The sequence below is a fragment of the Pseudorca crassidens genome, chromosome 18 (genome assembly GCF_039906515.1).
Source record: "Pseudorca crassidens isolate mPseCra1 chromosome 18, mPseCra1.hap1, whole genome shotgun sequence".
Classification (NCBI taxonomy): Eukaryota; Metazoa; Chordata; class Mammalia; order Artiodactyla; family Delphinidae; genus Pseudorca; species Pseudorca crassidens.
This window is the reverse complement of record NC_090313.1, coordinates 68,639,300-68,656,758: the sequence shown is the minus strand read 5'-3', so window position 1 is coordinate 68,656,758 and position 17,459 is coordinate 68,639,300. Positions and strand designations below refer to the sequence as shown.

General features: G+C 41.7%; 1 protein-coding gene across 5 annotated transcripts in view; it reads right to left on the bottom strand.

The window, feature by feature from the left end:
• DCLK1 (doublecortin like kinase 1) overlaps positions 1-17,459 on the bottom strand; it is a 325,310-nt gene that overhangs the window by 19,006 nt on the left and 288,845 nt on the right. For all 5 annotated transcript variants that reach the window (XM_067713357.1, XM_067713356.1, XM_067713358.1 and 2 more), the window contains exons 12-16: positions 17,116-17,249; positions 15,318-15,395; positions 14,860-14,956; positions 12,568-12,648; positions 2,327-2,440 (exon numbers count right to left, since the gene is read on the bottom strand). In XM_067713357.1, coding sequence (XP_067569458.1) covers positions 2,327-2,440; positions 12,568-12,648; positions 14,860-14,956; positions 15,318-15,395; positions 17,116-17,249 — 504 coding nt within the window. The remainder of the gene's footprint in view (positions 1-2,326; positions 2,441-12,567; positions 12,649-14,859; positions 14,957-15,317; positions 15,396-17,115; positions 17,250-17,459) is intronic.

The window sequence follows — 17,459 nt, the reverse complement described above, 5'->3', positions numbered from 1 at the left end:
AGGGTGTGGACATTTATGAGGGAAAAGCATTCTGGAGAAGATGCATAAATGCATATATTATGGCCGGCCAGCTTCTCCTGAAATACCCCCTGAAATTTACAGCCATATTCTCTTTCATGTTTGAACTATTGATAGTGTTCAACATGTGAATTGCGCAACATTAGAATTGACAAGGCACTTTTTCAGATATTTCTCCAAAATGTCAATTATTTTGAGCCTGAGTTGATTTTTTTCACAACTTTGTAGTGGATAAAGAGATTAAATAAGCTTGCAACTAATGCACAACTCAGCATCACACAGCCCATTTTACGATTTATATTAACCAGTTGGTACAGTCTCCACGGAAACATATTAGTGATGAACTGAGAAACTGATATTAAATTGCATTCAAAATGGTCCAGTCATAGAAAAAAGAAATCAGTTGGACCTTTAATCTTCAAATACTAACTGAAGTTTTTTTTGGAGATCTACTTAGTTGATGTTTTAATAAACTCACATGGATTAGGTTTCAAAATTTATCCAGGTTTGATTAAAGTAGCATTTCCCCTCCCATCTGTGTTGTCTGTTCATTGGAGAATTACCCTGAAGTTCCTGCTCTCAGTCATTACAAGTCTCCCAGAATACCGTGAACAAAGCATTCTTGAGCAACCAAGGCAAACTAACCAAAGACTAGTTAAACTAAAAGACCACGAAAAACGAAACAAAACCCAAAATGACAGAGGTGGAAAAAGCACCCTCTCTAGCAGTTGTAAGCCCTCAGCAGGAGCAGAAAAGCAGTTCTTTTCATGGACAAGTGTGCTGGCAGTCCATTCCAAAAGAAAATTGTGGAAACAAACATTTTGGAATATACTTGTGTCTTACATGAATGATGAAAACAGAGGATAGAATGTCTGGTTTCCCTGAGAAGCACCATGAGATTGTTACTTTCAAAAATTACTGATTGAATATTAGCTGATAACAAAGAATGCTGACGATCGATGAAGACAGGAAGGACACTGCGCTTCTACACTGAATTTCCTTAGAAAGAACTAAAGAGAGAGAGGGCCAGAAGAATAACTTGCAATGTTAAATCCCCAGGAGCGCTGAGGAGCATGGGGAAAGAGTATGCATTCTATTTAGCGCTGTCAGTGTACTCCTGAACCAGTAACTCATACTTGTGTAACTCCCTGCTGAAAGGGTTCAATCAAAAAACATGAAATGCAACTAGTCCAGAAAAGTATATGCATGCGTTCGTGCCACCTGCCAATTCTGGAAACTCCTATTAAATATTTAGTAACCCAGATCTGGGATTGGTTGTATCAAATAGGTCACTTAGTTATCTTTTGCTTTACCTGGAGTTCTAGCACCACCAAAAAAGAAAAAGAGAAAGAAAAGAAAAACACCCATGGAAGTAGTTAAATATTCAGTATTGCTGACGAGCATGATGTATGTTTAGGAGCATAAATATTTTTAAAAATTCTAGATCATAGTGTCTAAGTTCTTTGTTTTAAAAAAGAAAAACAGCTCAAGTGATTTCACATTGAATATGCTGTAAAAATGTATGTACTCTGAAAAAAAGAGGAAATTATTTAAAACTCAAGTAATCTGGGACTTGAATATATTTACTCTAGAATATGACACTGGGAAGTATGAGGTTTCATTATTTCTCTGCCCAATTTAATCTTTGCCTAGAGCTGCTATCAAATTGCATGTAGTGTATGTCTGCATGTATGGAACAGGAAAAAAAAAAAATTCTCCTGCAGCCACATCAACAAAATGGTAAATGTTAAAAGACTCTCCGCTTTGAAAACAGAAATTTCTAAGGAGCAAGAAATCCTGATTTCTTTGGGTGTTCACAGCAATTCAGTTTCACTGAAAATCTCACTGGGTAAGCGTCCTGCCACGTTTTTGGCTTTCGTTTACGGCTTGTACAAAGATCTATAGTGTTCCAGTCTCTCTCTGCCATGTCCTCTCTTTCAGCTCCCCTCCCCTCCCCTGCCAGGTCCTGGCAAAAGGACACTAGGAACTCTTTTTCTCAGAGCCCAGAAGTTTGCATTGGCACAGAGTCCAATGTGGGGGAGGTTTTCTGCTTTAACAAATAAATCATGAAATTAATATATACTGCAAGGCACCCTGGAGGTGTTGGATAATGATGTGACTCCCAGGGAAATGATCAGCAAAAACACATCATATATATAAGCCCCAGACCTCCCCCAGTGCTTTAAATGGTCGAGCTGTCTAAAGAAATGACCCATTCTGCTGTCTCTGGGTGGAATCTCCTGAGTAATGCCCATCTCTTAGAGGGAGTGCTTTGAAAAAGTTATAGGTAGATATTTCAGATGCTTACTGCTATGACAGAAACTCCAGCTGCTGTGCTATTCGGTTTCGGTCCTGTGTTGAAATGCTTCTTTATCTTTCCTGCTACTGACAGCTGATGTTCATTTTCTGGGAGGCCGTCATCCTGGAAAAAAAAAATAAAAAATTTAAAAAAAGGAGTAGAAGAAAAAAATGAGATAAATAGAAAATGAGGCCAAGATATTCTAGTAGCAGGCAGTAATCTTAAAGTTCATAACATTTCAGGAAGAAACCAACCAATGTCCTCTCATTAAACACTGTTGTAGCAAGTACTGCTTCAAGGGCTCCTTCATTTCCACATTTGCTCTAAAATTAATTTGCTGTGTCTTCTTACCCTCTGACTTTGTCCCTAAATAAAAAATTTTATTTCTGTTTTTGGTTTCTAATAAAATTGATTTCAGCCATCGCTCTAGAGACATATGTCAAAGAGCAAGTTAATCTGTACAACCAAAAAAAAAAAAAAAAAAATCAATCTAAACATTTTTTTTTTCTAACCCCAAAGTTTTATCCTCTTAGCCCATCATACCGACCCAAAGCCAAGGGAAACTGACGGACCTGGGCTCAGGCAGGAGCCCGTAAATAAACTCAAGCTGGTGCCACAGCTACTCGATCATCCATTCTATAATCCCACACAACCTTCCAGGTGGAAGGTTCTTCCTTAAGTTTTAAATCCTCCTTGCTGCCTTCATATCATCTGTTATTATGACATATTCTGCATTGGAGCTCATTTTAACTAAGGCTTCTGCTCTCTGCCTGAGCCATCTATGATGGAGACTGGACAGATTTCTCTCCTTTGCTAAATACTGTTAGAATAACAAGAATCGGAGTCATAAGTATGTAACACCACTTACTAGTGTGTGATGAAGAGACTGCATGATCCTTGAAGACAGAGAGTGTGTTTTGTTCACTACAGAATCCCCGGGTCTTAGCATGTACTTTGGCACATAGTAGATGCTTAATAAAATTTGTGGAATAAGTGAATGAATGAATAATTAAGTGTTTGTTACTATCTATTTAAACCAAAATTCCTGGCAAGACTTCAGTGCCATTCATCATTTTCTTTCTCTCCTTCCTCTCCATGACTTTGCATGGAATTTCTTGGCTCCACCCAAGAAAATAAATTTGCTGCTTTCCAAGCACAGCATGCTTTGCTCTTTTACATAACCTGGTCTCTCCATATGGGATTTACTCTTTTTTTCAGCATTTGGCTGGACCAGGCACTACAGTAACTGATGGGGAAATAATAGTGGCCAAAAATACTCATGGGCTTTGCTCTTATGGACCCTGTGGTCCCTCTTTTTCTTCCAAACTTGAGTCCAAATCACCTGTTCCAAAACATTTTCTGCCTATTAAGCACAATCCATTAAAATTGTTCTATAAACTCCTAATGCTTTTTTCATTATATATATTTGCACTATTTACATTCTTTTTGGTGTTAGGTGATTGTGTGTGTGTGTGTGTATATATATATATATATAAAACTTATACACGTTTATATATATATATATATATATAAATGAACTCTTGCCCTTTTGTACCACATCTTCCATGTTTTCTGTAGTCTTTAATGTAAGCACTTGGCTCAGTGCCCTGCACACAGTGGATGCTCAATTTATGATATTCTTGGGCTGATTTATTAATGGCTAGAAGAAGGAACAATTATTTTGCTTATTGAGTCACATCTGAAACCAAATCTAGAAGAAGGAGGCTTTCCAATGATGCAGAGTGTATTCAAAATTTAAAAAAAAAAATTGTGGAAACAGAAAATGAAGGTCAATTAGGGTACCAGTGGGATGATACTCGGAATGGAAACAGGGTCAACTGAAGTACCTACTATATGCAGGGCTGCATTGGGGATGGCAGGGTGGGGAGAAGAAATGATTGCTGTCTGCCAGACCCTCGCGGGCTAACTAGGAGACAAAGTTTGCACACCCCACGTCAAACAGTAAAACAGACCAATAAGATAAGAAAGACCTGTTACCAGGCAGTGTGCCACATGGCTCAGCTAGAAACACAGAACTTCAGAGGAGAGAGGACATGTTTTCAGTTAGCGCAAACTTCACGAGGAATACGGGATTCCAGCAGGTCCTTGATGGTGGGAGTGCACTGACAGGTAGAGAGGGGGGAGGTGATGTTGGTGCACAGATGTGCCTGAGTGGGAAGCCACAAGGCATGTTTGCCAAACAACGAGTCAACCATTCCACCTCTAGTTAAGAGTTTCCATGGGAGAGTGATGGCGAGAAAGCTGAAAGAGCAGGAGAGAACTGGCCACAGATGAGTCCCCAGAACATCTGGAGCTGGAAGCCTTGGTCTCAATTAGGAATAAAGCAGTACTCTTTAATAAGAGGGGTGTAAGGCTTCCCTAGTGGCGCGGTGGTTAAGAACCCGCCTGCCAATGCAGGGGACACAGGTTCATTCCCTGGTCTGGGAAGATCCCACATGCCGCGGAGCAACTAAGCCATGTGCCACAACTACTGAGCCTGCACTCTAGGGCCTGCGAGCCACAACTACTGAAGCCCATGCACCTAGAGCCTGTGCTCCGCAACAAGAGAAGCCACCGCCATGAGAAGCCTGCGCACCGCAACGAAGAGTAGCCCCCGCTCACCGCAACTAGAGAAAGCCCGCACGCAGCAACAAAGACCCAACACAGCCAAAAATAAATAAATAAATAAAAATTTAAAACATTTAAAAAAGTAAGAGGGGTGTAAGTGCAGGAAGTGTGAAGGACCACCCTCCCTTTATTCACTTCCCGACTCTACAAGTGAAAGAGAAGTTGCAAGCCAACCACAGAGAATTAGGATTATACAGTCGAGAGTTTTAAACACAAGGGTGAATTCAATGGTGTATGTAAAACACTTTTTTTTTTTTTAAATGGTGTATGAAACAACAGCCCTTGGAATCTAAATTAGACTTTGGGGAGGAGTTAAACATTTGACAAGGGACGAACTGATGTGCCTTTAAGTGTCATATCTCGGGCATAATTTGGGGTCCTGCCTGAAGGAAAGGGGGCAGCCGGATACAGTGGTGCCCAATTGGGCCTCACTCCCCAAATTATACAGGTACTTCTAGTCATCTCTTAATAGAGCTCCAGGCTACGCAAGGCAAAGCAATTTGTATGAGCTTTAGATTATAAAATAGTAAGGAGAGAAAAGGGTAAGGAAAGAAGCAGAGTTAAAAGACAAATGCACGGAGAGGAAGGTGACATGAGATAACCATTATGTGGCTAACAAGTTACATATACGATCTCCTTAGTCCTCAGATTACCTTCTACAACATGCACTGTTAGTCCCATTTTGAAGATGAGCAAACTGAGGCTCTGCAAGTTTAAAAAATTTGCTTAAGGTCACAGGGCTAGAAACTGGCTGAGTCAGGCCTGAAACAGGTTGGAACTCTGTGGTCTTCCCACCACACTGTGTTGCATTGTCAAGTGCATCAGGGGCATTGGTTACTAAAAGAGGTCCAGAATTGTGAAATGGAAGGACGCAATGAGTCATCTTTTCCACGATGAAAGTCACACGATGGTAAGGAGGGCTGCATTAGGGGCTGAAAGAAACAGAGAATATTTGGACAGGGCTTTAAGGGAGCCTGGGAAGCATCTGGACAGAGGTCAGTAAAAGGGATGCTGAGCACTTCTGGGGCCACAGGAATGTAGTTAGAAATTAGGGACTTCTCTGCCCAGGAGATGCTGGGCATCCACTCATCTGGGATACGGGAACGTGGCCCATGAGGGCCGGGGCTCTGGAATCCTCTGCGGAGCAGGCACTGCCAGAAGGCCTGGCTGACACAGGGTGACAGGAAGGTGCCCTGGGTCACAGTGTGGGCCTGTGACTGAATGAGGGCAGATATGGAGGAAACAAACAGTAGGGACCCCATCGGAGCAGCCTCTACTTAACTTGCTGAGGGAGAATCAGCCCTTACTGCAGTCCCATCTCCTCACAGCCCCACCACTGCCATCTCTGCCAGAAATTCCCCTTTACCTGGCTTTTTTTCCCTGCCAGTCTTCCAGCTAAAAGCTGGCTCTCTCACCAACCTCACGATGGACTTTGTTACCATTTCCCAGCTCTGTCCTGGCCCTAATCTCCTGTCAGACTCCTAGCAACTCTTTCAGATGCTGGGGCCTGGGGGTTCAGGCCTCCAGCTTTAAATTCTAGTGAAGGTTTTAGCTTCCCATGGGTTATTAGTTCATGTTGAAGCAATGAAAGTAGTGAAACAATCCTTACAAGTTGCCAGGGATGCTTTTGACTGCATAAATCTTAAAACATTTCAGGATTTTTTTTCCCAATGAATTAAAGTGCCTCCGCCAGAGAAGGTAAAACACATATACACGAGTGTGCACACACACACAGACACATAGACACACACACAGACAGACACACACACACACCAGCAACTAAAAAATCTGCAGTCTCTAACAATTTTGAAGGCTTTGAGCATAACTGGATTAAAAGACAAGCAACTGGCTTAGCAGGGCCCTAAGCTGTACCTGAGGCATCCAGATTGATGATAGAGATTTAGCTAACTTACTATCTTGCATCAATAAAATAAATAGGGCCATTAAAAGCATACATTTTTATATATACATCTTCATCGCCACTATTGTGAATAGATTATGTGCCAAAAATGTGCTATGAATTTTCCAAACGTGACAAACCTGGCGGTAGGCTACAGATAGTTCTCGTATTATTACCATACATTCTGGTGTGGAGTCTCCGGGAGGAGTTTCTGAAGTCTGACGCGGGCTGGTTGTGGTTTGTTAGCGGTTTTTGTTTAGAAAATCCCCATCCACTCCTTGACAAAGCGTTGCAACTGACAAGAACAAAACTAGTTTGCAAAATGGAAAATGAACCCTCCCAGCTGTCTGGGGGAGACCTAGCCTCCTGGTCCCCGCTCCTCTAGCGGATGTTGGGGAGGAGCCGTCAGGAGGGCTGGGGGGCTCGGTTGTGAAGTCATTCAGCAGAGTGAATTCCTCTCTTTCCTCCAGGAAGCCATTCCAGGGGTCATGCTTTAGGAAACCCTCCTCCCTTCATGGAGTTTTGTTTTTGAATCATGGATCTGGTTCTCAGTCTACTCATTGCCAGACTCTAGTATTAATAATAGCTGTAAATTTATGGGAAGCATGGCAGTCTTGAGCAGTCTGATATTCACTACCAGGATATCCCGACTTCGTTTTAAACAATCCCAGGTACGTTAGCACACTCTCCAGTAGCGGGTCCATTTCACAGGCCAGAGTGTGCCCCCTCGACTCTTGTTAACCTTCCCCAGTTGTGCAACATCCCAGGATTTCTGAATCTCTCAGCTTGGCCCTACGTATCCTTTATGTCTACAATTCACTCTGCTCGCGGGGAGAAAATGTGAAGTAAATTCAGATCCACCTTAGAGAAAGGAGAGGGTGAGATGCCCCAATGGAAAGTGGAATCCCATGTCATCATTTACAACTTTATTTATAAGTTGTACATACAGATAGGTGGTTTTATTTATTATTACAGTATCATTGGGAGTTCTCTTAATTTCTAACAACAGTTAGAGGAATGCTTATATATTTTTGTATGGGTAGCATTGATTTTTATGAGCATAGAATAAAAAGCATATTATCTAGGCTCTTGTTTTTTCTTCTTCCTCGGGTTCTTTATTTCGTGTTGAATATCTTGGCTTAGCAGTATCTTTTCAAAAGAGGTACATGAGAAAAAGGAGGGAAAATGAAATTTAAAGGCCAGGAAGATGACAGTAAGTCTTGCACCAGCTAAGTAACTACACTTGACTTATTTAAACCAGTCCTTTCCCGTAGGACAGAGGTTCTCTGTATTGGTCTCACATTATAGTCACCTTTAAAATTCCTTTAAAATTCCCTTTAAAATTCCCTTTAAAATTCCTTTAAAATTCCCAATGCCTAGATGCCAGTGCAGATCAGGATCAGAATCTCTAGAGGCAAAACCCAGGCATCGGACCTCATGCTAGAGACCCCACTGAGCTTCGTGGTAGAGACTTCTTTAAGCCTCATCTTCCTCATCAGGAAAAAAATTGAAGGTAGAACACAGATGGTATGAGGAGAATAACAATGGGATAAGGTAGGTCAAAACTTTGAAAATAAAAATCCAATAATAGTAATCTATTTGAAATAGACTGCTGATAATTTAATCCTAATTACACAGCAAAAAAAAAAAAAAAACAAAACTTTGGAACTGTCATTTAAGCTTATGAACTTAATCACTAACCTGCATTTTCTACCAACAAAATATCATTTGGGGAGAAAGTGACTCAACCTTCTCCCTAATCCCTGGAATGATCCAGATATATTATTACTGCCTATTCCACTCTCATATGATATGAGCCTAAATCATATGGTTCTCCACTCTATGAGTAATAAGGTAAATAAATTTAGCTAGGGAAATTCCTGTTGGTGCTTTGCAGCTACCTTAAGAGATGGCTGTGACACTGGAGAACGCAACAAGCTGTTCATCACATTATCTACATGGAGTTCGGAGCACACGAACAGGGTCATTTTTTTGGATGAGGGGCTTCCACCTTAATCAAGTTTCTCACGCCAGCGTTGATCACAGTTTCCATTTCATCAGCTCGCAGCTACAGATGATGGAGTTTCGGCCTTCCTCAGACTCAAATTCACCGAATATTTACCAAGTACCTACAGCGTATGAGCACTTAAGACTGTCTGCTCAGGACTTCCAGATATAAAATCCTCTCTCTCTCCTCATAACCTGAGAAGTTGATTCTCTTATCTCCCATTTCACAGACAGAAAAACAGGTTCAAAGGCATGAAATGACTGTCCCAAGGTTACCCAAGGTGAGCTGGCGCTCCTTCCGGGGGTCTACATCCCTCTCCCAGACACCTGGCTGCACACGCTGATGCTGCCTTTGTCCTCTGGCTGGTTAGAACCATCCACTGAGAGGCCTCACTCATGGCTCTTCCGATAACAGAGCAGAGGTCCAGGACACCAAAGGGCACTCAGAGTGTATAAAAAATAAATGGGGGCCTAGAGGAAGCACCTGGAGTAAGGTTAAAGCAAGTGACTTTTGCTGACTAGATTTTTCTATTCTGTTGCCCTTGCGCTCTGCTCTCTGTTTCATGAGACTGCCTTTTCAATTCCAAGTGCGCCAGGTGAAAAGGGCATCGTTTATGCGATAGAGAAAATTCGGACAAACGGGAACGGGGGAAGAGCTTTCTGACGACTTCCTTAGGGCTCATACACTTATTATTACTTCTCCCCCCTTAGGTAGCACCCTCTGCAGTGATCAGATATAATCTGATTGCCAAATGCGACATGTCTTGTTAAATGGGCTTCCTTTACATCCCTAATTTATTTATTCTGATTGCTAGGTTCATTTATTGCACTCGGAGACCTCAACAAACACTAAATGCTGGTTGTGAATGCTTATATACATATTTTTTTCATTTGTTATTTTGAGATAAAGAAAATAATCAATTTTCTAACTTAGTTATTTACTCTGTAATTTCAAAAATTAAGCAATCACTTTATATGTTAAGTTTTTTGCCAAAATTGCTATCTTTTTTCCCCTTAGAATCTAAGGTCTGTTATAATTATATTAAAGGGTATTTAAAATTTTTAAATCTCCTAGACAATGCCTTAAATGTTATCCTTGCTCTTAGAAAATGTTTTTAGGGAATCTGAGAGGGAAAACTAAAATGACAGCAGAAGTCCAAGGTCCAGAGGGAGCTGTGGCACCTAATTGTCAGCAAAGTGGGACCATGTGCACAAAGCAGGTTGAGAAGGAAGAAAGTTACCGCTGAGACATGTATACACTGCCCTAGGAAAATGAACAACCTAATTTTTCAAAGGCAACAGCCAGAAGTCGTCTTAATTTTGTGTCTCTACCCAACTGAGTTGGAATATATTGACATAGGGTCATTTGGTCTGGAATCAGGGTAAGGGATTATTTTGTTTCCAATAACACCCCAGGCCTCTCACATGTATAGATAAATGTGCTCACATTCACAGTTATCTTATAGCAAATATCCATATCCTGCCTGAGCTGGCCCTGCAGGATATCTCTTCCCAGCCTCCTCCAGGAAGAAGCTCTGGCATCTCCTCCTCTGGGAAGCCTCTCAGGGCACCCTCCCCACACAGGCCAGCTGGGGTGGCTCTTCTCTCACTGCCATGTGACTGTTGTATCAGACAGAGCTCCTGGAGAGCGGGCCCGACAGGGGGTGTCCTCTGATGAAAATGTATTTCAAACTCTAAAATGGCTATTTGTAATCTCTCTCCTCCACGGCTCTTTGTGAGCCTTCAAAGGCCGTGTTTCAAATTCGGATTTTCCACTGTATTCTGTGTGGTCACACTCTCAGTGTTTCCAGCGCTAACATGCAATTTGACAGTTTGTGGACCGTGGACTTTTAATCAGCATGTAGATCAGTCCAAACCAGCTGCTGCCACTAGGAGAGCCTGCAGCTGGCCTGTGCCTCTTCCACCCTGCACGTCTAAGGGAGAGGCACCACGACCCAGGTAAGTTACTTTGGAAAGACTGCGACCTTGTATGCACAATCATTATAACGATGCTGGTGTACATATAGTGCACTCTTCTGCACTATTCACAGTGCTTTCATGTATAACAGAGAGAGGGTGATGCAGTGTGGTGCACGGGACTTTAAAGGAAATGGGCTTGAAGTGCCTGCCTGCAAATTCTGGCTCAGCCATAAGCACAGCTACTTTGGAAGAGTCATCCATCACAGCCTCAGTCTTTCCATTTGTAAAATGGGTACAATAATACCCACCCTGCTTCTCTTGTAGGCGGCTTATTATTAGGCTTACATGAGATGCTTCCTAACCTTTCCAACTCCATAGAAAAGGATAACTTTTGTTCAGCACCGTAGGGTAAATGCAAAGGTTGTAAGGCTGGAGGTGACAGCTCCTGGACTCTGGCAGCCCTGCCTGACTATCCCAAGGGCTGCGGGGATTAGTATCTTCACACATCTGTACACCAGTTGGGAAGCTCTGCTGTGTAAAAATATTTAACAAACCTTAGCTGTATACCTATACACGCTCGCATTCCTGTATATTCTCCTGTCATATGTGTGTGTGTGTGTGTGTGTGTATATATATATATATAACCTCCAAGTGGGGTGGGAGGAACCAGGTTCAGGCATGTAAAGTGCTGGAACCTAGGACCATGGGCATCAAGTGGCAGAACATGAACAAGATCCCAAGCTCTTGTCACCTCAGATGCAGTCTGTCTCAACACTGTGCTTTTAATCACACTTCATCCTCAGTCATTAGTTATCTTGGGAAAATACACTTGACTTATCACCGAAGTGATAATTCAGAGAAGTGGAACATTTTGTTGCCTTCATCTTACAGCCAGATCCCTCGAAGCAGCTGGCAAAATTCATACCAATGAGCTAACGATTTTATACCTGTCCCATGTCTGTACCTATATCCAAATCTATGTCTGTCTTCTATTCTGGTAGCAAGAACCATTAGACCCAGGTATGGAACTTCCACACATGCCAGCAGGGGTTCCAACAGCCCCTGGGTTATCAGTTAATGTATGTGAGGTACTTAAATGGTCCTGGGCAGACACTATAAGCTAAGCACTCTAAATATTTATTATTATTGTTATTCAAAACAAATCTTTTCAATCAGTTATAGAGAGAGAGAGTCAAAAAATAATGACTCTGCTCTGGAGAATCCTTTCATAGCTAAAGAAGTTTCGTCAGACCTTGTACTCAGATAGCAGCAGCAGCATCTGGGAGCTTTTAGAAACTCAGAGCCTCACATCTACTACATTACAATCTGCACTTTCATAAGCCTCCCCCCACCCCCCCACCACATGACTTGTGAGCACAGGCAAGTTTGAGAAGTGCTGCACTGGAGAACTCCAACACTGATGCGGGGACCCTTGGGTCACTGGTATATTTGGTAGAAATGATGCAAAAGCAGCACTGACTCAGAAAATCTGCTCTGTATTATTGATGGATGCAGCCCTAATCTGGACCATAGGATGCAGTTCCCCGGTAGAAGGCAGTCCCGTCTGAATCAAATGAAATGCTCTGTGCAAGGGACCGTGAGAACACATGTCAGCACAGATACATCAGAGGCCCTTGTGGAACAAGGCTGAGATCCTGTAACTGTTCTGGCATGTTTGAGAGAGAGGAACAGACACAAACACAACACTTTAAAAAGGAGGCAACATCATTAGGAAAGCTGCAATTTGAGAAAGGAATGTTCGGAGTAAATACAGGGAAGGGAGGAAGTTACTTACATTAACCCAGGGATGTTCGAGGACCTGCACGGCTGAAAATCGCTGATCTACATCCACCAACAGCATCATGGTAATGAGCTCCTGTGAAAGGAAACATTCAATGCCATTTGTGTCTAACACTGAAGGTAAAAATCCGGGCGTTTTCAAGAGCAGAGGTTCTCTTTTCGTTTGGAAAACATCTGTAAAAGCTCTAGACCTTGAATATATCGACTCAACTTACCTATAGCTACCTAACACCTTTTAAAGGAAAGGTGAATTTTTGGAATTATAAATATATAGCTTGTAGTTGAGAGAGAAAAAAATAAATATTAAAATCAATTTCATAAAAATATTTTTAGTATAAAGGAAATAAAGTACTTTGGACTTTAAAGACAGATTCCAAATTATTTAATATAGAAATCACATTTTAAAAACACTTTAAAATTTCGCTTTGGCAGCTGAAGGGACAAATGGATTTTTTTTCCTCCTAACTGCAAGAGGGCATATTTTGGTTTGAAAGAAAGGAATGAGGAAAGACATACGGAATTGCCAACAGCTAGTGGGTAAAATAGAAACTATTCTTTAGTAGCCGAAGAATTCAGAGGAAATCTGTTGAAAATGATTCAAAAATTTCCAGATCAATCAATAAAAGTAAAATAGAACCATCATGAAGCAAATGATTAAATGGCTCTGAAATTTATTTGCACCAGAAAAGCACGGCTTTGGCTTTAATGATGAGTCTGTCAGACATCTGTCTACTTTGGATTAGAAGCTCCCGTGTAACAAAATGGTTAGGTGCGTGTTACCTGGTCCCTCATAAGCACAGGCTCTGAGTACCGCTCCGTGACAGGGACGACTTATTTCCAATGATGTAGAGATTCTACCTTCACTTTCTAACTTGGGCCAGGATTCAATTAAAGCAACTACTATCTACGTGTGATGCTGTCTGCAGGCGCCATGGGCGTGCAGGAGATAGTCCTATCGGTCAGTGACTTTGAGCCCTTGAGTTATGAAGTGACAGCCCTGAGACTTGGGACAGGTTCCTGAACTGTCTGCTCACAGGTGAAAACACTTCCAGCCCCACCTCTGTGGCTATATCATCCCATCTCCTTTTACTTTTGTGGCTTTTCTTTGACACTTCTCCCAATTCCCCACATTTTCCTATGGCTAGAGGTAGACTCCTGGACAGTTGAAGAAAATGAGAGATTTGGGCCCCATATGCATCATTTTCCATGGAAAGTGGCCAGGCCTAAGGAGTCAGATTTTAAATTGAACTCATACTCAGGACACAGCAAAAGGAAAGGCATGTATATTGAATAATCAAAAGATAATTAGTTCTCAACATCAGTTTTCCAAAAATTTAAGTAAATGCTTGGAGACATAATTTTAAGGGATCAATTTAAAAGTTTTGATTTCAGCATCTACTAATGTCTCTGTGTGAGATTTTTACAGTTTTCTTAGAGATTGATCTTTTAGTTTAATGGGACAAAAACCATACGCTTTGTTCCCCTCTGCCTCTAAATCCTGGCTGTCTTTCGAGGTCCAAGTTACATCATAGCTTCCCCATGATGTCTTTCTTGATCATCTTAACCCATGTTGTGCTTTCTCCACTTTAATTGATTAACTGTTTAATTCACTCATTCATTTATTCATTCATTCGTGCAATATACGTTGAGCATCAGTTAGTTGCTGGTCACTATCTAGGCACTGATGATACAGAAATGAATACAATAGACAAAAATCCTTGTCTTGATAGCAATTATACCCTAGTGAGGAGAGTTAGAAAATAAACTACATAAATACAATATATCCACCTATCTATATCCATCTAGATAAGCAGACAGATACAGAGAGGTAGTTAGATGGTATACCAGATGGACACAGAGTGTAAGTGTTACAGAGAAAAATAAAGCAAAGGACGATAAGCTCAGCCCGGTAGGGGTTAAGAGCTGCAACTGGAAAAGCTTCATTGAGAAGATGACATTAAGTCAAGATCCGAGAGAGGTGAAGCAATAAGCTATACAGAAGTCTGAGGTGGGCTCAAGCCAGGTGTGGGCAGGGCATAACTAGAGGCTACAGCAATACAGCTGGAATGGCCACAGGGAGGGATAAGCCAGGGAAGCAGAAGCAGTCGATGAGTTGGGATGGCTACGGACAGATGACTCTTTGAATGTGAGCTCTTGGGAAAGTTAGTAATTATGACTAAAATGCATACAGAAATCATATTTACGATATCATTTGTTTCTCTGATTCAGAATCAATAATTCCATTGAGACACACGCTATAAGGAAGAGGAAAGCACTGGAAACCTACCTTTGCAGAATCAGAAACGTTATCCCAGTATGGAGAAGGGAAGTCCACTTGCCCCATCAAAATCTGATCAAAAAGCACCTCCTGGTCATCACCGCTTCTGTTTAGATGAAGGACAACAACGAGGAATAAACAGCAGGAAAACGCCAACTCAGGGTGTATCTTTTCATTCTTATGCATTGAAGCCCTCCCTTTCCCCACAAATGTGTAAAATGTGTGTTTTTAAGCAATTCAAAATGTCAGTATGGAACTGTTTTGGCAAATTAAGAAAGAATGAGTTTTTAAATTATATGAGGAAGATTTATGGAAGGCATGTAAATTAGCGTGCACAACATGGAAAAAATAACAAGTTCTTATGCTCTTTTCCAGCTGTAGGCTCCTTTGTGCGGGGAGACCGAATGGATCATTCAAAGAAGGGAGAAATGCTTTGTTGGTGCTGAATAAAAGATCGCTGCCCATACCCACGGAATGGAGGGAAACCACAGAGCAGGATGTAAGTGATTACACCAGCTGCCCAGATGTCCACCTTGAGGCCATATCTGAAAAAGTAAGTGATGTCAGAGTTAGCAAAGTCAGGCCAGGACAAATTATGGGGCACGGTAAAATAAATGACTCTTCTATCATAAACCAAAACCCAAACCAAACAAAATTTTAAAAACCCACAACAAACACTAAACTACAACCCACTGGCTTAACAGAATTCAAGAAAAGAATAATAATAAAAAGAAAAGACTATCTAAGGCACATGACTAAAAACAAAAATGCCTACTTCATATCTAAATATCAGTCAGTGAAGGGTTTCAGCAAAAATGTTTATTATAGTCATATCAATTTTCAGATAGAGATGGACCCCCGAGACTATTTCACTCCTGAATTTTAGAAATAATAATTACACAGAAGACATTTTCCAATTTATAAAGCACTGGCATACATTATCTGATTTTGTTTTCCCAACAACTCTGTAATTTGTACAGGATGAATATTACTGCCTGTTTTAAAGAATAGAAACCCAAGGTTCAGAGGGTAAATAATTTTGCTCGAGATCTCACAATTAGTGGCACAGCTGAGTTCCAGCCAAGGTTTTCAAGAGCTGAACCAAATCCTCCTTCGACCCCACACCACCCCTTCGCAGCAGGCCATCAGAGCACCCAACAGAGATAACGGCATTGCCTCGAGGGAGGTCAGGCATGGCTATAGATTGTGGGCTCGCAATTGACTCAAATTTGATGAATAAAAAAGTGCTCATTACCTCACACCTCACTCTGGGGATTTCTCCTCTCATCTGTTCTGTATTTCTGCCTTTCTGGTCTATGGTACAAGCAGAAAAACTATCTCCACCTGTCACAGTGGAAGATACTACCTAGACTGTTAGGTTTGGGTTGGTGCCACTAATGGGAAGAAATAGTCAGGCTGTCTGTCCTTGCTGTGGCCCAACCTTCTGTTTAAGGACAGTGCTTCAGAACCCTGCTGCTGATCCTTGGCAAGAAATGGGGCTCTTCACTGAAAGAGCCTTTTACTCACCTAGACCTGAGTTCAAATGCTGACTCAGCTACTATCTAGTCATGAGCTTCTAAGTCAATCATCAGGGACTGAGTTTATTCAGATGCAAAATGGGAATCATATCATCTACTGGAAGAGTAAGAATTAAGTAAAGGAGCCTGGCATATAGTAGTAGGTCCTTAGTTAAGCATTAGGCCACCCCACAATCTCCCCCCATTCTAGAGATTTTCATTCATCTGTGTCCGCTGCACTCAGAAACCAGCCAGTTCCCAGGGGCCCTCAGATGTCTGAGGGTATCTGCACTCCACAGATAATCAGTGGGCTGCCAAGAGGACCAAAATGGGACCGGAACTGGAGAATAAGGACAGCTGAGAGAAGTAACCACCGTAGACTGTACTCACTCACTGCACACAGCCATGTCTGTTTCTTTTTGCTCCAATAGCTAGTTAATTACCATCATAGTTAATTACTATGTTTCTCCGTTAGTCCAAACATTTTTTACTAAGGGGTTAATAACTGCCATTCTACCTTTAACAAAGGCCAAAAGGAAGCCTTAAACAAGATGGTAGTAACTGGCAACTTGATGGGGAAAACAGAGAAAATGGCTCCCACTTTCAAGTCAAAAAAAAAAAAAGTGAAAAATATATGATAACTAGTTCTGTCTGGATGGGACAGCAACACTCCTATTTCTTCTATCCTTGAAGCCAACTAGCTATTTTGCAAGCACAGTACTGCAGTAAATGCACAAGAAGTGTTTACCCGGTCTCTGCAATGATTTCAGGGGCCACATATGTCGGGGTGCCACACACAGTGTACAGGGGGCCGTCTACAATGGTGGCCAGTCCAAAGTCGCCCAGCTTCAGCGATTTGCTGCCGTCTTGGTGTTCGTACACCTAAAGTAAAAGTGAAATTGCCTTAAAACCAAGAGCTCAAAAGTTCTTTCCTAAAGAAATGAAGGGCACTGTGGTTTAAATTTAATATATGTTGATCTAAAACAAATAGACTGCCAGATGTTTCTCTAGCAGAGATGGGTTTATTTGGGATCAGCACAGGATTGCAATTCGGGGTCTGCACTCATGGCAAGTCATGTCCAAGCCCCCACA